At 49.5% G+C, this 19,910-nt stretch overlaps 2 protein-coding genes across 2 annotated transcripts; one reads left to right on the forward strand and one right to left on the reverse strand.

The window, feature by feature from the left end:
* The first annotated feature begins 655 nt into the window (after positions 1–655).
* LOC133902421 (abscisic acid 8'-hydroxylase 3-like) lies at positions 656–4,071 on the forward strand. Its single transcript, XM_062344003.1, has 8 exons — positions 656–1,079; positions 1,269–1,587; positions 1,698–1,850; positions 1,949–2,290; positions 2,454–2,532; positions 2,690–2,796; positions 3,240–3,358; positions 3,716–4,071. Exons 1-8 carry the CDS (start codon positions 853–855, stop codon positions 3,861–3,863), a joined length of 1,494 nt encoding a protein of 497 aa, XP_062199987.1. The 5' UTR covers positions 656–852; the 3' UTR covers positions 3,864–4,071.
* Positions 4,072–8,832: 4,761 nt separating this feature from the next.
* LOC133902422 (heat stress transcription factor B-1-like) lies at positions 8,833–14,365 on the reverse strand. The gene is made up of 2 exons (XM_062344004.1): positions 13,550–14,365; positions 8,833–9,811 (listed from the first exon to the last, which is right to left on the reverse strand). Exons 1-2 carry the CDS (start codon positions 13,802–13,804, stop codon positions 9,176–9,178), a joined length of 891 nt encoding a protein of 296 aa, XP_062199988.1. The 5' UTR covers positions 13,805–14,365; the 3' UTR covers positions 8,833–9,175.
* Positions 14,366–19,910: the final 5,545 nt, after the last annotated feature.

The raw sequence follows: 19,910 nt of genomic DNA on the forward strand, positions 1-19,910 counted from the left end.
GGCAATTCTTGGCAGCTCTCAAACAAATTACCATTTTGTGAGGGCTATATATATTTGAGGTTATAAGACCAACATAATAGTGCGGAAATGATCATTATTGCGTTCCTAATTATCAATATTTTGGGAATAAAAGAGAAAAGATAGTGTGAATATCCCTAGATCATAAATATTGAAGAGAGAATCAATATACTGAGTTGTGCTAAATAATAATTAATGAGGTTTTGGACACGCAGCCTTTTATGTACATATGTGACTATTTTCTTTTATTAAAATAAAAGTAAAAAATTATATATTCTTATTTGGAATTTTGTCCAACAAATACGATGATGTGATTTTCACAAGACGAATCACAATAGCATTTTTCTATATTAGTCGTCGAAGTAAAAGGGCTTGACCGTATGCATGTTTTATAAAACACCGTATATTTACGAACAGTGGGAGTAGGTGGGAACACAAGGAAGATCCAATCGGTTTAAAAAATGTTAGCTTAAATTTGTGCTCCCCCCTGACAACCTCACAAGCACATGCTTAATCGGGACTTATCCTCCCACATGCAGGTTTTATCCTCTTGACTTTTACCTATGCTATTGAGACATGCCAGCAGGCGCTCCTTCTATAAATACCACGCAAGCCCTTCCCTCGCCCTCCACCAGTCGAAAGGCCCATCCATCAAAGATTTTTCTTCCCTCTCTTCCTCTCCTCATACACAGTCTCCTCACCCCCCCCCCCCCTCCCCCCCCAGCGACGAACATATATAGCAGAGACACACAACACACAAGCGCAGAGCAAAGCGCGCGAGAAAGCAGCAGGCCAGTCTGCAATCGCAAACTGATCTCCTCAAGGATCAGTTGGATGGCCTTCTTCTTCATCCTTGTGTGCATCCTCGTTTCTCTCGCCTTCGTGTCGTACTCGTACCTCCACTACGCAAGCCGGCAGAGGAGTAAACGTCAAGGCGGCTACGGCCATGAGCAAGCAGCCTTGAAGCTGCCCCCTGGCTCCATGGGCTGGCCTTACCTTGGCGAGACCCTTCAGCTCTACTCCCAGGACCCCAACGTCTTCTTCGCCTCCAAACAGAAGAGGTTAGTCGTCGTTGGTGACTCAAGCATGTCCTTCTCCTTTGTTAGTTTCTTGTCCCTCCACTCATCTTCCGCAAGTTGCAACCCCAGCAGCATGCACGCGCACGCATGCCGCCGTCTGATGCATGTATATATATGCATATGGGAAGTTACTAACGCCCGGGTGGTTGCATGCGCGTGTGTCTTGTGCAGATACGGCGAGATCTTCAAGACGCACCTCCTGGGCTGCCCGTGCGTGATGTTGGCCAGCCCGGAGGCGGCGCGGTTCGTGCTCGTGACGCAGGCGCACCTGTTCAAGCCGACGTACCCGCGGAGCAAGGAGCGCATGATCGGGCCGTGGGCGCTCTTCTTCCACCAGGGCGACTACCACCTCCGCCTCCGCAGGCTCGTCCAGGGCGCGCTCGGCCCCGACGCACTGCGCGCGCTCGTGCCGGACGTCGAGGCCGCCGTTCGGTCGACGCTCGCGTCCTGGGACGGCCGGGTGACGAGCACTTTCCACGCCATGAAGAGGGTAAGCATATAGTCAATTTCCAGAGTGTAGACATGAAGAAGCATGCAGGAGCATTGTCAGTAATGCCGGATTGGATGCTGAGAATATTGCTGCGTACGTGTTTCTTTCAGCTGTCGTTTGATGTTGGTATCGTGACGATCTTCGGCGGCCGGCTTGACGAGCGGTGGAAGGCAGAGCTGAGGAAGAACTACTCCGTCGTGGAGAAGGGCTACAACTCCTTCCCCAACAGCTTCCCCGGGACGCTCTATTACAAGGCGATCCAGGTGAGCACGCGACGACATTTAATTTACACCTAGTCTAGTACCTTCTTACGTTCCTGTCTCGGCAACAGTACATGACATGTGAAACTGTTTAATTGTAGGCGCGGCGACGGCTGCACGGCGTGCTGAGCGACATCATGCGGGAGCGGCGGGCACGGGGCGAGCCAGGCACCGACCTCCTGGGCTGCCTAATGCAGTCGCGGGGCGACGACGGCGCGCCCCTGCTCACCGACGAGCAGATCGCCGACAACATCATCGGTGTGCTGTTCGCGGCGCAAGACACGACGGCCAGCGTGCTCACCTGGATCGTCAAGTACCTCCACGACCACCCCAAGCTCCTCGAGGCCGTCCGGGAGGAGCAAGCGGCGATCCGCGAGGCCAACGACGGCGGGAGGCTGCCGCTGACGTGGGCGCAGACGAGGAGCATGACACTAACGCACAGGGTACGTGTTGGAACGCACAACCTCGATCTGCCTTCTGAGTTTTGAGCCGCTGCGCCCGCGCGCCGCGGGAGGAGTAAAATTTGCCCCGTTTTTTCGTGCGATTCCCGTGTTTTCCTGTGGTTACTGATGGCGCCGTTCTTTTTGCATCTCCTCATCCATCCAGGTGATTTTGGAGAGCTTAAGGATGGCCAGCATCATCTCGTTCACGTTCAGGGAGGCCGTGACTGACGTGGAGTACAAAGGTATGCACGCGCGCACGTGCGCGCACACGCATGCAGCTAGCCTACGGTGGGCGTGGAGCTACGTCGCCGTAGAGGCGCTGTGTGGCCCTCGGTTTTCGTATGCAGCCATGAGGGGCTTAATTCTGACGCGGATTCTGTGTATTTTCTTGGTGTGTAGGGTTTCTTATCCCTAAGGGATGGAAGGTGATGCCACTCTTTAGGAACATTCATCACAACTCGGACTACTTCCAGGATCCACAGAAGTTCGACCCTTCTAGATTCAAGGTATGGGTCTCCTCACACTGCTGTACTTGATGTGGATGCGCTCGAAGAAACTAAAAATTGTTCTCGATGCATTAAATTCTGGGATCTCCTTGGTCAACATGATATCCCAATGCATACTGCCGTTCCTACGGCGAAGTTTGCGGTCAGTCTTGATCAGCTGAACAATAGTATCATCTGTTCCATGTATCATCAAACGGGCACCGCTCCACGCTCAAAGTAGGATAGGTAAAAGGAATATAACCTTTCATTATTCACTCAAACCTTGTCCAAGATTATTGAAGCTGTCTTTAAGAATGCAATGATACGAGTTCTCCTGCATGTTCAGAAAATAATAGCAGAAATTTCCTCTCCCTGTGACACGAAACAACAGCAACAAACATGCAACCTCAAAAATTCTACACCGTTTGCTGATTCAGGTTGTTTGTGGAACATCGCATATGCAGGTGGCGCCGCGGCCAAACACCTTCATGCCATTTGGGAATGGCGTGCACGCGTGCCCGGGGAACGAGCTGGGCAAGCTCGAGATGCTGGTCCTCATCCACCACCTGGTCACCGGCTACAGGTGCGTGTTCCCCCTCCGCGCAGATCCCCCGTATATTCTCGCTTCAGTCGCTTGTCCTTGTGGACCAGAACGCCCCATGGCTGGTGCCGCTCCTGCGGCCACCTAGGAGCGGCACCTCTCACGGGCACAAAATTCCACAGCATGCACGCTCCAAATCCCCAGTATGCGTGCATCGATCAAACCATAAAACTCTGGGTCCTTCCAATCACTAGCTCGCTGTCTTCTTGCACCTGCTCCAATATGAGCAGTATTGTGCACTGATCACTACTATAGTTTGAGTAGTTAATCTTAAACTTTTATACAAAATAGAAATTAATCTTACACTGAGATACTGACTGACGTGTGGATTCTTTGCAGGTGGGAGGTTGTTGGATCCAGCGATGAGGTCGAGTGCAGCCCGTTCCCTGTGCCCAAGCATGGCTTGCCCGTCAAATTGTGGAGAGAAAACAGCACTGTGGGTAGAAATGGTTGTGACAGTGATAATGTGGAGGACATAATAGTTTGACACTTTGATTAGGCATTAATTTAACCTACCTAGCTACAGGTTTTTTCTTTCTTTATTTTCTTTGCTTGCCCTTCTCCTGATCAAATTTAGTTGAAGGAGAAGAAAGGCTGTTTTTCCCCTTCTTTTAGCTTTCTCTGATAATGATGAAAATATAAGCTATGTGGTCATCAATGATGCGGTACCATATCATTGATATATTCACTCAAAACAGCGAACAGTATTGCCCCTTTGCTCATACAATTTCGGGTTGTGATCTTGCCCCTTTGAACCAAACAAATTTTTTGATGAGTTGAAAAGAATTTCAAGCGTGCAAAACACACCATTGAGCCCTAGAAAAAGGGATTTAAAGCAGTACACTATCCGTAGCTATATTTTTTTCTTCATAAACCCATTAGCTGAATAGCCACCCGTTTAAATGGAAACCTTTTCTCTCAAAAGAAAAACAAGTATGAAACCTTATCCTCAGAGCCTCTTCCATCCATGTAGCATCCTCCATTCAAAATCCGTTTATAGCCCAACCCTAACAATCTACCTCCTTTAATTGACATGAATGACATCTAGTTCTCCAACTAAGTACTTGCTCCAACACCCTTTTCTTAGGTCATCTCCAACAGAAACTCTAAAAATCCACACCATATAACACTATTACAGCATCATCTATTTTTTTCATCTCTAACAGACATCATATTTCCTACTTTTCATTACTCTCCTGCTCCCTTGGACCCACCTGCATACTCAGTGCACAGTGATGAGGTATGCTACAGTAGGTAGCAAATTTGCCGGCTATTCCATCCCGGTCGTATTACTGTAGCTGCAGAAAAGTTGATTTGGAGCATCTGTTGAGAGACTTACGATGTGAAGAAAGAGACATTTTACTGTAGTAGGAAACAAAAGGTACAGATACTATCTCTATTAGAGTTAGCCTTATCCGGGCCCTTCTATTGATGCCACTTCCTAGCTATCGCTAAAGGCTGCTCCCCTCTTATCAATCGCCTAATGTTGTCTCGCCCAGGAACAGATCCAGGAAATTTATATGTCAGTCTCATCAAGTAATAATAACTATACTAGAATCACGGGGTTATTAGCTACTGTACTAAGTAGTAGTGTTACAACGGTATTTGCCAAAAAAAAATATATTGGAATCACACAACCCCAGTGATTGTAGCATAGCAGCTTCTCCCTTGATATCGCCTCATAGGCTCCACCGCGGGTTGCAGCTGACTTGTTAGATCTTTGGATTCGACTGATACCTGATATCAAGGGTTAGAGGCTAGCACCGAGCCCCTAACTAGTTCCACATAGCATAAATTTAAAGATTTGATTTTTTGCATAATTTTAAATTCTTGATTCAACCCATCTCCACATATGGGAGTAACATTTATTAAAAACTACAGAAAATACTTGGAAATAAATAAACTAACTGTAACTTTTTTCCTCGTACTCGTTTCTGACATTTTTCTTTTCATAGCTCCGCCTCATCCATCATCTTTAAATTTTACGAGCTGCCACCGAACGAGACCGCAGTAAGACCTTGCCGTCTTCTTGGTCACCATGACGAACCATACGCATCATGCTCACCGTCTCCGTGTGCTATGCCAACCCGAACAACAGAACAACAGAACAACTGAATAAACACTACACGAGCCTGGTTCCCAACTCCCAGGCATGAGGGTCCCACAGGAACCCGACTTGCTACTGCTCTCTTCATCCCTTCCAGCGACTACAGGGATCGGAAGAGGCCCGGAGCCCACGCGCCACCCGCGCACGTAGTACGGACAGCAGGTGCAGAGCAGCTGATGGAATGGAATGACGAGGAGCGAATCACTCAACAAGGGAACTGCAGCGCGCGCGCCCCGGGCCACCCGCACCAAGCCCATCATACCCCGCCGCCGCTGGCTCCCACTCCCACCCCGGACGCACGCCGCTGTCATCAGAGTTGGCTCCCCCCCCCCCACCTCCCCCGCCCCGTCGCCCCCGCCGTCTCGTGACAAGGCCGTTGATTGGAGTCCAGCTCACGCGTGACCGGGCGCAGTACAGGCGTACAGCGCCTTGTCCCTCCCTCGACCGCACACGTGACACGTCGGACGCTCGGCGGGGCCGGCGAGTGGTTCGGCATCCCTTTTCAGCCACATTCCCGTCCCGCGTCCCCCCGGCAGATCGTACAGGCGACATCACGATCTGCGCGCAAAAAGGGCCCGTCCGTACGTGCAGCTCGGCTATTCGTTTCCGCGCCGTGTGTGGCTCGGCGCCTGTAGGGTAGTGTCCTGAGGACGGGAGGGAGGGGGGCACTGGGCTCCAAGGCCAGCTAGCCAAGGCGCGAGCAAGGACGACGACGCATCGCCATGGCGATCGCCGATGGGTCAGGGGCCAAATGATCTCCGCCCTCGCCGGTTCGCCTGCCATCTGTCTTGTGGTCCTGTAGCTGATTGGGTTTGGGTACCAGAAAAGCTGCCGAGTAGCGTCATTCGGACGAGGATTGCCTGCCGTGGTTCGGCCGGAATTCAGATGGCATGTGTCCACGCAGACCTGCAGTCATGACTCATGCATGAGCGCAGCAGGTGTTTTTAGACTGTGTCCAACAGTTTCTCTTTAGAGGTCAAAATTCATTCACGACGGGATTTTTTTCCCTTCAGCGTTCCAACGGATTCCCTTCACGGTTCCCGTCGTGAAAGGATTCCTAAGGTCATTCCCTCCAGCCTAGGTTTCTCTCTCCTTTTCCTTCATGATTCCCCACGAAGGTAAGCTGTTGGAGATGAGAGAAAATAAAGGGAATGAAAATGGGGGAAGGAATCGGGAAGGGAACGAAATGAAGGGAATATTATTGAGGACAGTCTTAGGTCGTCTCTAGTAACTACTTAAATTTTTATTCTTAAAAATACTATTACATTATCTCCTATCACTATTACAATATCTTTTTTTATCTTCAGCAACTACCCTATTTTCTACGTTCTACTACTCTTTTCCTCCCTTCGATTTCACTATCAGCCTCTGTAAACAGTACTGCTACAGTACTGCGAACAATACTGCTACAGTAGCCAGCAAAAATACACTGCAACACTGTAGCAGTGCTGCGCGGCACTGTATCACGGGCAGAGTACTGCTGGAGACCGACTTCCAGTACTACTACTGTGCTTTGCGGGGTACTGTAGCACATAGAGAGTGGAACTGTTAGAGTTGACTTTAATGTGGTAATATATTTTTAAAAATTTATATAGATCTCGTCGTTTACAATTTTTTATATCTTATATATTGAGATAAGACCTGTCAGACAAAAGCTAGCACTAAGTGCTTTCTCCTCTAAAAATTAGCACTAAAGCTAGTGCCAGCTCTTATTTAAAACAAAAGCTAGTACTTTCTTCTCTGGCAGACCTCATCTTAACGTGTGAAGTATAAGAAATCGTGAACAGTAAGATTTATATAAATTTTCTAAAGTAAACTCTTTTATTTAAAAGCTAGTACTAACTATTGGAGATGCCATAACAGGAAACAATGATGTCATAGCCTTTTTTTTTCAGGGGAATAGATGTCGTAGCTCATCGGGTGTCAGTGTTAAATGATTCAACTGTTAGAAAATGGCTCCGAGAACCCTTCGGGTGGGCCGAAGAATATGGGCTGAAAGTGGGCTTGAAGCGCAAAGAGGAAGGCTACGACGCAGCCCAGATTATTCGGGTGAGCGCGGCAGCGGGCTGGGCTGAAGGAACGCGGGCGCCCCCGACGAGGAGGGGACGGGTGGACCGGACCTCGAAGGCGGTGATTTGCGGGCAGTGATTAGAGCAGGGTGGACCGGTGGACGCATGCGGCATTACAAGATGCCACTAAATATGGGCTCACTCGATTAACTGGGCTCCTGGCAGTTAGGTCGTGGGCCTTTCTCTCCTCTCTCTATGCAAGACCAGTGGTAGTGGTATGTACAACAGTGTTTGGTTTCTCTCTATTAAAAAACTGTGTTTGGTCGGCTACAAGGTCAAAATGACTAGGTAATTAATTAAGTTGAAGCATGATAGATTCACAGATACTTATGGATCGCTACACATATATCCTTATTCTTTAGTATGTGCGTCCAGACGAAGTTATGACGTGCATGATTGCTTAGAATTTCCTTGGACGGTTGTGCATTGTTTCACAAACATTCGGTACATTGTACCTCAACAGGTCCAAGATAGTATTCAAAGTTTTATTGCACAAAAGTATTTGCACCACTAAAAAAATTCTTTGCGACGCCACTTGTTTCTTCTTTGATAAACAAGGAAAATGGGAGCCACTATCCCATCAAATCAAAGAGGCTACTCGAACAAATCAGCTATACTAGTGGAACAAATCAAATAAACCGTTGAATAAATTGTTGCATCAAAATATTTTTTATTGCTGCACTTTTTTATATCAACATTTTAAGTTTTTTAATATCAAAATTTTTAGAATTTATTGAAATTTAACAAATCGTTGCAAGAGGTCTTTTGAAATTGTTGTACTAGGTTTTATAAAATGTTGTATAAGGTCTTTTGAAGTTGTGATAGATTATAGAAGATCTTTACAAAATGTTGTTAAAGCCTTTCAGCATTTTGAAAAAAGAAGAAGAAAATAATGAGAACACGGAATGAAAGGCATCCCCCAGTGTTTCATTAAGTTGGGTGTGATCCTTTAACCTGGGTGGGCTAGCGGAGTTCATTGCTCCCCAGCCACTAGACCCGTGTGAGTGGACCATGAAAATAAGCAAGAAGAGTTCAGAACAAATGCTAGGTTAAAAGTTTATTTTCAAATATGAATTTTTCATGCTAGCTGTTATAGATTGGGGATACTTGAGTACGGTTCCAATGCTGAAAGAATGACAAATCTATTTTTCCAGAATATAGCATTCAAATATTATCAGTCTTTTTTCAACCCTACGCATGGCCTCTATGTGGAGTAGCATATAGGAAAATTAAAAAACGCAGCTAGAAAAATCAACCAAATCACGAAGTTGCAAACAGCATAAATAAATACTGGGTCTTTGTTTTACCTGGAAATGATAATGTTCCACGCTAAATACAACGGGTTCATTCTAACCCTCTCGCTCCTCTACTTTCAATCTTCCTAGCTACCTCTAAAGCACAAGCTTTGCATGATTAATTCTTAACACGCGTTACGCGTATCTCAGGTGTCCTGTGTTCTGCCTATACAGTTTTACCTCAGCACAGGGTTGGCTAGTTGGCTACTTGGTTGATTGATGGAACCATTCTTGCCATCCAATCTCACCATGCATGCAGGCACGCATGCGCGCGCGCGCACTGTCTGGCTGGCAATGTCACAGCCGTGGCGCGCATCAGTTCCAGACCTTAGTTCTCACCGCCGCACCGCCCCGGGCCCGACGACGGTACGCCGACCCACGGCTCGCCGATCCTGACCATCTTGATCGGCCGCTCACTGGCCGCAGCCTCCTCGCACCGGCCCCTCTTCCTCGCAGCGTCCTTGAGGAGCACGCCAAACAGCTTCACGCTATTCTCCTCCTCGACGCCGCAGTCCTGGTCGACCACCGCGCGGGAGTGCCCCGCGCCCCCGACCACTCGCACATCTTCCTGCATGAGCAGTCGGAGGTCGAGCTGCCGGACGTCGAGGAAGCGCGAGAGGAAGCCCAGGAGCTCCTCGCAGTGCCGCCGCGCCTGCGCTAGCTCGTTTGCCAGCGTGTGGTTGTCTTTCTTGAGCTGCTCGTTCTCGCTGGTCAGGTCGGGCGCCCGCGACGGCGACGACGCCGACGAGGAGCTGCGGTCGTTGCCGCCGGACGTGGTGGCCAACGTGGGAGGCAGAGGGGGCAGTGGCGGAGGGAACGCGACGTTCACGCCGCTGCCGCCGGATTTGGAGGACTGCGGCGTCGTTGACTTGCGTCGATGGATGCGGGACAGGAGGCCTTGCTCGCCTCGCCGGAAGTTCTCATTCGCGAACTCCCACCGGTCCGGCACCACCTTCCGGAAACCCTGCATGCACGGATGGTCACCATCGGTCGCGAGTATCCAATGCAGATCAATACCAAAAATAAGGGCAAAAATGGGTCGAAATTAACACAGAAAATTGACCAATGAGCTGCCTGCATCGCAGCATCAGTGTCCCATTCATCCAGTCTGGACCAGCAAAATGGTTCTATCACGGCATTCTCGTTTGCTTCTCTAACAGCATCAATTTCATAGACATGACTCAACGTCTGGATGACTAACAAATCAGTATCCTTCATTCGTTTTTTTATAGACAGCTACGTGCAAAACAGTTTAGGCGTCAACTCCGACGAGAGCATCAAAAGGGAATAATTTTATTCGAGATGTCAAACAAGAATCATACCGTACAGCCATCTTATCATAACAGATGTGCCTATGGCGGTACGGCCACCTTTTCTTCATAGGATGTTCAATTCCAATCACCACCAAGACGTGGGAAGTTTCTGAACCAAAAAAAAAAAAAAAAACTACAACTATTTCGTTGGATTCCACGCTAGAAGTCAGGCCTGTCTACTTCCAGCGGCAAATGTTAGTCATGTAGATAACGTCTTAGCCCTTCACATTCGTGGAAGCTCTGCTCTTATTAGAATAGTTCAAGGATCAGTGAGAACAAGCTAGCTGTTGGTGTGAAGCTTTGACTGCACTATTGGACAAATCAGCATCTCTCATGCACCAAATTCTTGTGAGCCAACCAATGAATCAACCACACGCATGTCCACTGAAGAAAATCTCCATTCTAACAAACAAATTTGTTGCGGAAACACCCCCCCCCCCCCCAACAAAATTAAAAGGCAACTAAAGATTAGCAAGTAGCATCCACTCAGATTTCCCCCTCTCACGGTCTCCAACATAATTCCCATCGATTCAGTGCTTCAAAGTTCAAACAAATCCGCTCGTGCGAGCGGGTTGAGTTGCCGCTCGGCAAGCTGCAGCGCCTGGTCCGGTGAGTTACAGCGTCCATCCGGCGAGCTGCAGCAATGGCGATACATAGAGAGCAGTGGATCTGCACGGTGAGAGGCCGAATATGCTGGGACAGCTGCACGGAGAGCGGCGACGCGACATCGCGGCAGCACGTCCGTCGTGTTCTTCTTGCTATTGATGCTCTTTCGTTTTCTCGTCTTCTAAGTCAGGTGACTAATGACGATGAGATTTACCTCGATCCAATGCGTGCCAGCAGTAAAAGAGCTACTTGCGACGAAATTTCTATGCCCAAATCTTGCGAATTAAACCACAATTATGTCCCATCCGTGCTCGTCGGAGAGTTCGTCCTCATCCATGATGGCAGCACCGCCGTCCAAGCTCGCCGCAGAGCCCGTCCACGTCCAAGACGGCCGCATCGCTGTGCACGCTCGCCCATAACCTCATCCAGTCCAGAGGGCTGCCGCTTTTCCGTCGTCATCCGTGGTCATCGGAGATCTCTTCTGCATCCCCCGAAGACCTCATCCCAGCTCACGCTCGTCGGAATCCGCGCCCTGTCCGCACACCCGCTGGAGCTCTATGAAGTCCTCATCCCCGCTCGCACTCGCTGGAATCCGTGTCCCGTGCGCGCGCCCGCCACAGTCTAGATCAGTGACAGTCGCGTCCCTCTGTCCCTCCGTTCGTCTGCGCGAGGGTTATGGATCTCGTGCGCACGCCTTCGTCTTCTACGTTATACATGAACTCTTCTTCACATATGGACTGTAGGATTCCATCTGCGTTACATATGGACTTTTCGGTTCTTTTAAGTCTTTTATCGATGTTATACATGGACTCTTTCTATCTACGTTACATATGAACTCTGTGTTAGGTATGGACTCTTATGTTTTATTGCCTTCTAAAATCTATTTTGGATTAAGATGAATCTCAACCGACGGCATATATTTTTTTCACTGATTAGTGTGGTAATTTTTAGGTCTTGAGAACGAAGGAGACAGCTACTTTTAATTTTGCTTTACTAAGATAATAGATTGTGCTTTTCCCAAAAAATAATTATATTTTAAAGATGAATGAAGTATAACATCCACCCCATTAAGTGTACATATAGCTATTTTATAAATATGCACCCATGACGAGCCTATGATTAACCCGATTAGGCAGGTTGCAGCATAAGAATTCTAAGAGTTGTGCTTTCGGTTTGCAAAGAGGACTTTTGAGTAACTAATCACGACATCGACAACTACCATGTTCTAGGCTCCAAAAAAGAACTACCGTGTTCTAGAAAAAAGAAGTGAAAAAAGGTGAGACAAAAGGTGAGCATCAGCAGGAATCTCAGCCACTCTTTCTTAAAGCAATCACGAATCACGATCCGTCATTTGGAACCGATAAGCACCCTTTGCGTGGGAAAGGAATTGAAGGGGTAGAGATTGACTTATATATATTATAGAGCGTAGGGAATAGAATACACCCCATGTTTATGAGGAGTGAGGACCACGGCTTGAATCCCAACCGGCTGGTCAGCCCTTAACTCTATTCAGAGCTCAACCACGCAGTTCTCCATGTACGTATATTATCAACGATGGCACAAACCTAATTCGATTGATTATGGTCTACCGTGTCTCGATCGAGAAGGTCACTACACACGGATGATACTCCTACTCAGTTGCGCAACGCCACACAAAAAAACGCCTGCTCAGTTTCAACGTTTCAGTTCAGGCCCAAAAGGCACTGGTGCTCGGAAGGTTATCTCCATCCTCTGCTGCGATTGATCTTCTTCATTTGCCCTGTTCTGTCGCAAATGATCTAGACTCGTCTTACAGATTTCTTAACAACCTCCAGACTTCTCGTTCAATACTCGGCATGTGCATCATGGCTTTCAACAAGGTAAATACTAAATTTCAGACGTTTGTTTTTGCAAAAAAATCAGCCGTTGGATGGCACATGCGTCTTCTACCTCCTGTCTATGCCTCGCCCCACTCACCACCGCCGTTCCCGCCATCACCCCGCCACACTAACTTAGCTGATTTGCACTCCCCTACCCCACCCTGACCCACTAGTCGTCCTCCGCCGCTCGTACGCCCACCTCCTCCATTGGGCCGGTCTCCCAAGTTTCCTCTAAAATCAGCGACGAAAGAACCCTTCCTCCACGAATCAATCCTCTGTCAAGAACCTCGCCAGCGCCTATTCACGAGCGCCTAAAATATCATTTGAGATTTCGGGCGCTTGAAATGTAGAAATTGTGTGTAAACAAAGACCCCCACCCTGAACTGTCCTGAACAGTGAAACATGTGCAGCCGCAGGTGGTGAAAGAGCTGAGCTAGCTAGCTCACCTACTAGTTTCTAGAAAGGAGGAGTTGCTGAATCAACAAACCGAAGGACTTTTTGCAAGCAATACCTCAGGTCTGAGTACCTCAATTAGTTGGTGATCACTAGTTTTGTCTCAGCTAGAGCTGGACTGCTAATTTTCTGCGGTGTTTACACGCTCGAGTCCATCAACACCTCAGAGTCATAGTAACCGGTCTGGTGATCAGCTCGTCATCGAACAGAGAAGAAAACCAAATAAATCAGAACAGAAGCAGCCTAGCCGTGACAACGAAAGCTCGCCCACAGCTAGTTAGGCAAAATAAACACCGAATCAAGTGTGCCAGCAATACATCTACTCTAAAACGGCAACCGAAAACAAGGCGTACGTTGCTCGTAAGTCCTTAAGGGATCTATCGATGAGACAAACAGAAAAAATAATGAACATACGATGATATGATGAGTAGCAGAGCAGGCATGGAGAGGGAGCAAGTGGTGTGTACGTACGTAGGTGTTGAGCTGGCGGACGAAGGAGGAGAAGTTGCAGTGCTTGAAGTGGAGCGGGAGGAGGTCGCGCGCCAGCTCCACGGGCTTCCACACCACGAAGGACCGGCCCTGCTCCGCCCACGAGACCACCTCGTCCGTCGCCCGCTCCTCTACCATCTGGTGCGTCTTCGTCAGGAACGGCGCCGGCCCGCCGCCTCCCCTCCCGCCACCGCCACCACCACTCTTCGGCTGAGCTGCCAAGGCCGCTCCAGCCATCTGGCCACTAGCTCCACCGGCCGGCTATTCACACAACTCTCACCTGTCTACTTCTGTTCTCCCTCCCTACTAAATAACCGATCACTTGTACTGTCTTGTGTGTACGGCTCAGCTATCTAAGAAAAGAAGCTAAGGTTGCGGATGGAGCTGGCTAGTAGGAGGCGGCGGCGGCCGAGAAGAGCAGGAGGGCGGTGAGGAACTCCCAGCCCCAGACGTAGAATCCGGTGACGACCGCCCTCCGCCCGCACCCGCCCGCCTCTACTCCCATGTAAGCGCCTGCGCTGCCGCCGCCGCCGCGTGCTCCACCGGCACGTACGGTACGGTGGGGGTGTACCAGCAGCGTCCTGGTCGCTGCCGGCCCGGCTCTCTGCTGCCTTTGCGTCGCTTGCTTGGGGAGCCGCCCACGACGATTTAAAGCATCGGGCAGAGAGATCCTTGGGTTGTCACGCCGTCGAGTGCGACGCGAGCGCGGCAGTTGCTTTCGGCTTTGGTTTCCTCTCCTCTCTTGCGCTCGCGATGCGTTTGTTCGGGTCAGTGTGTGTGCTTGCTTGCTAGCCGAGCAGCTGCGGCCCAATCGGTCCAAATAAGAAGCTTCCTCTGTCTAGAGTCGTGGGCGCCGCGCTTTGTACCCCAATCCCCGTGCACCCCTCCCACCGTGAACCGGCTCGAAACGCAGACGAGTCGCGTGGGGGCGGGTGTAGGGGGACGGGCTCGAGCCCGACGATTTGGTGGAGTGGTACGTCCTTTTGGTCCGCGTCACCGTACCAGGGCCGCTTCGCTTCTTCCAGAAATTTCAGGACCGGAATTCTTTGTCAGTTGTCAGGCGGCACCGGGAAGTAAACCCAAAGGCGTGTGGAAAAGCAGCGCGCGGAGGCGGACCTGTGTACCTCAGATGGCTTGCTTGCCTGCTCGCTCCACCGCCGATGCGTCCACATCTTGCAGTCCACCCCACGCACCCATCCACCGATGTCACCTCCCCAACTTGGGTAGTGGGCCGGGGGGGCTCGCCGGCGGCGTGAACCGTGATCCGAACAGGCGATCCAACACGACCATCAGCCGTGCGTGCGTGCTCCGCCGCGGAGGATGTAGCACCGATGCGAAATTCCAGTTCCTTCGGTACGTTGATCTCTGTTCTAACGTGAAATTTGAGAGTAGGTACGAACGAGATGTTGGCTCGGTCATTGGACGATGCTACTTCCATTATGTCATGAAACGGCGCCAGAAACGGAAGGTCGGAATCAACGACTGATCAACAGTCGTTAGGGGCGCAAACCGTCAACCCTTGACATGGACATGCAGCCGGTGTCGTGCCGTCAGACTGACGCGAATTATAGGTACGTGCACCGATATTTCTTTCCGGTGCTACGTGCTAAAATACACCAACTTAAATTTCGTCGTGCATTTGAGAGAACAAATATTTTGTTTAAATGTAACCGGCAGTATAGCTACCAATGATATATTAAAAAGAGAAGACTGATGGGCTAAAAGAATACAAGTTAATCTGAAGGGGGCTTCTATGAACGAGAGGCCTGAAATCCGAAAAAGCAAGAGCAACTACACAAGAGACAGAACTAGAAGTCTATTCTCATGATCTGAAGCACGTTAAGTGGTACGCCCTAAAAAATAATCTAGAGATGTGTCTCTTCAAGTATGATGTTTAAGGCCCCGATAGTTGATTTTTCTTTGTTTTCAAAGGTGTGCATGTTTCTCACTTTCCAAATCTCCCACATGACAAGCGTTGTGAGTGTCCTCAAGGCCTTCCTGGAAGAGCGGATTGTCAATAGTAAATCTCTGATAGTGATTTCGGTGTATGCTGGACAGTAGACGTGTGAAAAGTGTTTCAGAAAATGGGTGTGCGTGCGTGTGTTCGGTGGACTAAGAGACACACGGAGTTATACAGGTTCGGGTCTCTCGGAGAATAACAGCTCTACGTTCTGTGTGTTATGAAGGATCTCAATGGATTACAGATGATATTTTTTTCTAGTTTCCTACCCCTCTTTTGGAACGAGACCCTCGTCCCTTTATATAGTAGGGAGGAGGAGCATTTACATGTGGGTTCAAACAGAAAGGTCTCTACTCATCCTAATATCTAATTCATATCATCATTTCAGAGAATCAGGCGTGCCCACTTGCTCTGAGGGCACCATGCGTCTAGTTGCTATGCGTCTAATGCTATGGGATGGGATAAGGTCATTTTGTGCCGACTCCATCCACTTGCCTGGTCGGGCTGCTAATGACGTCCCATCCGTCGTGCGCCACCGTGCCGGTCCTGTAAAGTTCTATCCCGTAATATTTAATGCTATGGGATGGGATAGTGCTCTTTGACTCCGACCCCATTCACTTTCCTGGCCGGGTTGCTGACAACGTCCAATCCATCGTGCGCCGTCGTGCCAGCCTGCAAAGTTATATCCCACAACATTTAATGCTACGGGACGGGACAGGGCCCTTCGGCGCCAACCTCGTCCATTTGCCTGGTTGGGCTGCTGACAATGTCCCATGCGCCGTGTGCCACCGCATTTAATGCTACGGGATGGGACAATGCCCAACTGCGCCGTCCATGATTTCGTCCTCTGGTGTTAGTGCCTGGGGCAAGAAAACGCTTGAGTGGATATTAGCGACTGCGCTCTGGACAGGTTGCGTCAAATCTGGCCCTGTGACCAGTGAGGCTAGTCGCGGGTGTAAGCGATGGTATAGGAAGACTAGTCGGGCGGGCATTTAGACTGGTCGCTGTGGTCGCACGATCGACCAAACTTTGGGGAGTACACGGCTCTAGATGTTAGGTCCCATGTGGAGCCCGTTTAGTCAGGGTACCCCTTTACTTAATACACTGACACATACGTAGTTAGCAATTGAAGACCACCGCTCGATAATTGATGTACTTTGTGTCGACGTCTCGAGGAGGATGGTTGGTTCATTCAACTTCCTTGCCAGCTTACACTAGACCCTTCTAGCAAAAGAGCATTTCTGCAAACAGGTGAAGGCAAGACTCTTGTGAATGCTTGCATAAGATGCACGTGGAGTTGCAAGGCTAGTCCCTGCGAGCAAGGCGATCTGCAATCCGGATTCAGCCTTAGACTGCAAGCCAGGAGAAGAATTTACACTTTGACGGCGCCCACACCTTCCATATAAGCTTCATAAAGATCGTGCTCATGGACCCTTTGAACATCAAGGAGTAAGCAGATCGAGCAGTGTAGGTGCCTTGACTCAAGTACTTCCAGGTTATGGATTCAGGTGCAGCAGGTGGTAACTCTAATAGGTGCCCAGGAGACGAGCGCCGAGCCTTCCCGTTCCATAAGCTCCCAGGTGCAAGCGAAGGATAGAGGGATCATGAAGCTGTCCTCGTCCGGTCGGAGGTTTGCGTCACCGTGAAGCACCATTGTGTCGCTACTGCATTAGGCTTGAAGTGCAGCGTCCATGCGAGCAGTAGGATGGCCAAGGACTAGCGAAGTAGGCTGGATGCGCTCTCCATGGCCGATGAGTATAGCACATCACGAGGCTGCCTGGTGACCAGACCGCCGATAGCGAAGGCAACGCACTGGGTCTTTGCACTCGATCACCCGATGGTTTGAATCCAGGTAATGATAGAAAGAAACTTTTCGAGACCCTTTTGAAGGCAGGGGCTTGCAACCGAGGAGGGGAGTGCATGAGAGCTGCAGCCGGTAGTGAATGCCCAATGCGGCGCCACCATCGCCTACACTGGACCGGTGTCCATTCGGGCTCCAGCTCATGATGCCCACATGTTGGCGGAGGCGAGGGTGTTGTAGCTAGATGCAAAGCTGTAAGTGGTGGAGTGTAGGGGCACCATGATGAAGCCTTGGTTAGGAGCAGCGCCGTGAACGGTGAGGATGAATGTAGAGCCGATGCAATATGTGCACAGGTCGAGGCCTCGCTCGGCTATGCCGTAAGAGATAAATAGCGCTGCTTGGGGTCCCTTGTGAAGGCATAGGGAATAAAAAGTCATCAATCCGTGGGCAGGTGAGATAGAATGAATGCGAAGGAAGAGGCCTTGCCTTGGCGACATCACCAAAGGAGTGACCAAATCTACGAGCAGATGGCCAATGAATGCCGGATCTTGGTGCGGGAGGGTAGGATCAAGTGGAATACATGCCATATCTACGAGCAAAGCAGAGATCAGATGACCGACCAGGCAAGCTAGGACAACCGTGTGAAGTGGTCAACGCTAGGGACACACTCTAGTAGTCGAAACGCAAAAAGGGAGGCAGAGGTGGAGGGGGGAGGGCAGGCGGGGGAGGCAGAAGAGGTGGCGAGGGAGGGGGGTGGAGGTCGGCCTTGGCCTCAGCGGCTAGCGGCAGAGGGGAGGGGGTGGAGCGGCTTACCTTTCCCCCATTAGCCCTCATACCAAATAAATGGAGTCAGAAAACAATCTCACAAGTCACAAAAGCTGAAAATTAGAGCTCTAATCCGCAGAAATCTTGGATCGTCTGTTCTCTTCGTCATATAGTATCTTGATCCGGAGAACACAGCGCTCCATCAGAAGTTCGGAACCTAATAAAATAAGATAGTGATTCCCAGACGTCATTCCAGAGCATGTCTTCAGTACAACAAGTACTATTGCACCAACCCCACACACAATCGATATCTATCTTTAGGCGACTAGAAAAGATTCAAGATTCTATTAGGTACACTATATTTCTCTATTGCAACTTGCAAAGTCCCGTACTCCCATCTCCTGTGGATATGTACTGAATCCGCTCGAGCGGCTGCAGCGAGTCCCACGTACCGGAAACTGCAAAGGCAAAAGCAGATAGCGAGGCAACTTGGACCCAGCTTGCGTGCAGTGGCCGCGCTTTTCTTTCGGGGGGTTGGTTGGTTGCTTGTCCAACTCGGTGATCGCAAGTAAACGCCTCACCAACTGAAGCAAAAGCTAGCGGGGTGGAGGAAAACGAGGGCCGGGCCGCCGTGGGGAAGGTGGTCGCTGACTGATGACACGCGACAGACTGCTGACTTTTTTGGCGCCACGCATCCACTTCGCTTCTCCGCTCGGTTGCATCACGGGACGCCGGTTCACGTTTGTGATGTGCGTGTTGCGCGGGCATGAGAGGGGGCTGCCTGACAGCTGGCGGACGGGCCGGCTCCTGGCAGAGCAAGCCGCCAAGATAGCTAAGCCAGAGCCTCCTCTCTTGCTGATCTCACTCGAGGACGCGAATGGTACTGAAGAAGGTTCTGCTTGGTGCTTATTTTGACTGCTAAGCCGGAATGATGTGTTTATCCTGGTAGTTTCGGTTGAATGGCTGAAATTAATGACTTTCTGGAGATTCAGAACAGGAATGTGGAATTTCAGTCATTCCAAAACATGTCATTGCCTTGTTCTTCTTCCTAGTACTCATCAGTCTATATCACTTTTCTGCTGTCTGGTTCTCTTTTTCTTCGTACGAGAATAATTGACTCGTTGTGCTAGCCATTCAGCATGCTTGGCTATGTTTATGCTGACAGTGCTGTAACTTTCTTTGTTTTGGTTTTCCTCTCTTGAATCCTTATTAGAATTTGCAAGATAGATACAGCCATAAACTTCACGACAAAAATTTCCAGGGTTCAGTACAGTGTACACAGTATCAGACAAAAAAAGAGACAAAAAAAATTCTACCTTGCAAAAAATATACCTTCTTAAAAATGTGTCCGCAGCCCGCAGAGTGCTTGTGTAACAGCCTAACAGCCCAAAACTATGCCCCAGTTCAAAGCCCAAAATCTATCTTCACAGGCCGAGACCTGTCGCCCAAAAAATTTCACTAGCCAGGCTTGAAGGAAGCAGTGTTTTATTTGGCAGCCCATTCTAAACTAGGTCAGTTCCAGTAGCTACGCTTGTAAAAGGACAGGTCCAACTATTTCTTTATAGTCCAGTTATGGCTTAATCCTAAGGTTTGCGCTATCGTGTGTATTGTTGCAGTTAATCTCTTCGACGTCTAACCCGCCCGTGGCGTTTATAGTCCAGCCCGGGGTTGTCTCCTTAACTGTCACCTCTATATCATGTATATATTCATGTGTACATCAATGAAAATATATTCAAACTCTATGCTGTCTGCTGTTTTGATTGAGTTCCAACACGTTATCACGTACTCTCATTTTACTGAGTCTAATCGGCCACGCC

Source organism: Phragmites australis, chromosome 20 (genome assembly GCF_958298935.1).
Source record: "Phragmites australis chromosome 20, lpPhrAust1.1, whole genome shotgun sequence".
In the NCBI taxonomy this organism is placed as follows: Eukaryota; Viridiplantae; Streptophyta; class Magnoliopsida; order Poales; family Poaceae; genus Phragmites; species Phragmites australis.